This window comes from Gavialis gangeticus, unplaced genomic scaffold, assembly GCF_001723915.1.
Source record: "Gavialis gangeticus isolate Ggan-Ray unplaced genomic scaffold, GavGan_comp1, whole genome shotgun sequence".
Classification (NCBI taxonomy): Eukaryota; Metazoa; Chordata; order Crocodylia; family Gavialidae; genus Gavialis; species Gavialis gangeticus.
Genome location: NW_017729022.1, coordinates 94,069,360 through 94,072,915, shown reverse-complemented (window position 1 = coordinate 94,072,915; position 3,556 = coordinate 94,069,360). Strand labels below are relative to the sequence as shown.

The following is a 3,556-nucleotide window of genomic DNA, read 5'->3' as shown; positions in this document are numbered from 1 at the left end:
TCAATAAAACATTGTGTTCAGCTGAAACCTTATATATATAAATATATAGATATAGATATAGATATAGATATATAGCAGCATTTCATTTTAAATCATGGAAATGTGTGGGGAAAATTTGGGGGCTTTTAATCAGAGAATTCATGCAGTTTTAATCAGAGAATTTGTGATTTTTAAACAAAGAAAACCAGGATCCCTGCTTATGACGGACTTACAGGAAGTTGAGCCCATTTAGCATGCTGCAGGAAGAAGTACCCATAAAACAGTAAACATTGTTTTCCTACAAAAGTGTGTTGGTTGAATGTTTATAAAGCACTTGGAAAAGCAAGCTCTATTAGACTTAGCCATGCACCCACTAAGTACCTGTACATTTAATTAATGCATTTTATATGGCCTAGAATAAAACTTGGTATAATAGATGGACATGATAGCTGGGCACAAAAGAAAGGTAAGTAAATGAATAACTATGCTATAGGTTTATTATGACTTTGGCTTGTAAAACAATATTAAACCATGCGGCAAAAGGATGTTATCAAGGAAGACAGATGGTTAGAAGCTCTGGATTAGTTTAATGACTTTTAATTAGAACTTCATATTAACCCTTTTGGATCCTTTGCAAAAGGCAATATGAGCCCTTATAGAAGAACATCAGAAGACTTTCATTTTCAATAGCATATGGTAATATTTGCCAGACTCCTTCTCCTTTTATGAGGTACTATTCCCTGGTTCCTTAATGGATATGTTAAGACAACAGAATTATTTCCTAAAAAGTGGGACAATACATCTATTTATTTCTGTGATGAGAGGCACCCAACTAGTAGAATGGGTGTGACTGGTTAACAAATTACCTTGTATTCAAACTATCATTCTTCTAGTGCTGTAGGTCATAATTTTAATGTCAGGTAGTTAAATTTCTTGCGGAACAACTCCAGCGATCTCATCTTGACCTCAATGTCTTTGATTAGCTTGTCTAATCTGGCCATGCTGCATTCAACCAACATTCAGCCAACACTCAGGATGGCGCATGTAACAAATTTGACCTAGCATGTATAGCTTAAGAAACAGTCAAAGAGATTCAGCTTTTTAGCTAATTTCTGAGTGCATACATTGACTTTCACACCGCTTGTGAATGACCGTGATAATTCAGTGAATGTGGCCACAGTTAATTACATCTACAAAGTGATGAATTGTTAATATGGCAGTGACTATGTGCTAATGCTGTCCTGAATCTTGAGCACGGCTAATCTGAATGCACTGTTTCAAGAAGTCTGAGCAGACTCTGTTTAAGCTGATTGCTCATGTAACTAATAAATTGGTGTATCTCCTCCTGACACTCCTGGCTGCCAATGCAATCTGAGAGATCATTCAAATGTAGTTATGCCAAGGATGATTTTATCTTACTCCATGAAATTACACCACAGACAAATGTGGCCCATGGCTGATTCAGGAAAATATGAACTGCATTAATGTGAACCTTACTCTGGAATCTTCCGTTTGTCCGCGAATTCATAACCCCAATTTTGACAGTCAGCTTCAGTGCCATGAAAAAAATCAGACCACCCACATGATCACAAGATGATGCAAACACTTGGCCTGTCAGTTGAAATCAGTGTGATAGGTGAAGAAGGCAGAACTGAAGAAACCAGAGGCACAATTTGCTTGTTTATGTACAATATTTCTATAAACTGGGGCAATAAATAAGGGAAGGAGCTGGATAAGGTTCAAGAAATATTTTGTTTTTGCTGTAATAGAAAGCTGATATTTAAAGCAGAAAATGGTGAAGAGGGAAACTCAAGGGACAGGGAGCTGACTACTGACCGACTGTTTTGCTGTTTATATTACAGGACTGATTACATGGCCAGACTGTAGGATCCCATTGTGATACACACTCTATTACACACAGTGACCATCCTCGCCACTGTAACCAGACAACACAAAGGGCACAAGGGGACTGGGGTCACAGAGAGATAAAGCAATTTGCCCGAGGTTATACAGCACATCAGTAGCACAGGGCAGAACCAGATCTCTTGACTCATTGTCCAGTTTTTCCCCTGTTATTCCTCCCCTGAACTAGCAGGGCAATACCATAAAACTTAATTTTACCGAGCACAGCTATATGACTTGTATGTTACTTGTTTCTTTTTCCCCTACAAGAACAGCCCAAAAATTTAAAGGCCAGTCCCCCTCCCCAGTCCCATTACAAGTACAGCTCGAACAGTGGGACATGAAAATCTCTCTCACCTCCCAGTACAACTTTTATCTGGCCCAGGGCATTCAGATCTAGAGACACCACTTGGATGATTACCATGAGCATCTCTGAAACCTGTGCCATGGTTGGCCCAGCACTGCTTCAGTTCATCTGAGGCTAATAGCAGCTCCCACAGGGGTAAAAACACATGTCTCTACACTGCTTCTCTCATCACTGGAAGCACCTGGGAATTTCAGGAGACGAAACAGAGTGGTGGGAAGAACACAGGATAATCAAGATTAGAGGGGCACCAGTGATGCCCACTGCTATTTCCTCTTCTGTCTCATCTTCATGTGGTTGGGATTATTTAAGTGGGGTAAACTACACAATCCTCATTTCTCCCAGTGGCAAATCTGGGGCATCAGGCTGTAGAACATGCAAATTGAAATACAGACCTTTCTTCTAGATCTCCACACTACACAGCTGTCCAGTGAAGTGTAAAGTTAATGCTTTTCTCCACAGCTCTTGGGAGCAGATCAGCAGCAACAGCCCCTCTTTGCCCTTTGTCTTGGGTGCCAAAGACCAAGGTGTTCCTCCCCCAGCTCCACCAAGCACAAAAGTCAGAGGAACTGGAGACCAAACAGCAGCTCTGAAAAGCTCATTCCCCCCCCATGCCCCCCCCAAAAAGGAAGACATTCTCTCCCGTTAATTTTGATCCATGAAACAATTACACAAACTGCACGACTTACCCAGGCTGAGACATTTAACAGACCCTTGCACACGTTCAAGGCAAAATGCCTGCTAGTACACTGTACTCTTGGCGGCTCCAGCAGTCACAGGCAGGATCACACAGGGGCTGCCTTCCCCACCCTGTTACTGTTATTCTGCCTGCAACTGGGCCCTACAAAAGGAGCAAAAGCCTCTCACATCCCTGCCTCTGCATGGGGAACAATGTGGGGGAGGGAGGGGACAACAATTGACTAGGTAGGAAAATCTTGGAGGGAGAGATGCTCCTTTTGCAAACCAACAATTAACCAGGGAAGCCTTGGAAGGGAAGGGGACAGAGAGGGGGTATGGAGCGGATGCTCCCTTTGCAAAGCAATAATTGACTAGGCAGGGAAACCTTGGGAGGGAAGGGGGAAGATGCTCCCTTTGCAAAGCAGCAATCAACCAGGGAAACCTTGGGGAGGGGGAAGGAAGGGGAAAAGGGGGGAGCTGCTCTGCAAAGGGCTTAGTCCCATTGCCACGGTTCACCCCGCAGGGCAGGGACCGCACTTACCTTCATCATGCTGGGGACAGCAAGCCTGCGCAGGGCCGGATGCGCCAACCCGCCCGCCGGCCCCGCGCGGAGCTGCAAGGAGGGACGCTGCG

General features: G+C 43.6%; 1 protein-coding gene across 1 annotated transcript in view; it reads right to left on the bottom strand.

Annotated features, from left to right (window-relative positions):
* Positions 1–3,535, bottom strand: part of BCAT1 (branched chain amino acid transaminase 1) — a 110,317-nt gene extending 106,782 nt beyond the window's left edge. Inside the window, exon 1 of the mRNA XM_019515633.1 lies at positions 3,465–3,535. Coding sequence (XP_019371178.1) covers positions 3,465–3,473 — 9 coding nt within the window. The 5' untranslated portion in view covers positions 3,474–3,535. The remainder of the gene's footprint in view (positions 1–3,464) is intronic.
* Between the last annotated feature and the right edge of the window lie 21 nt (positions 3,536–3,556).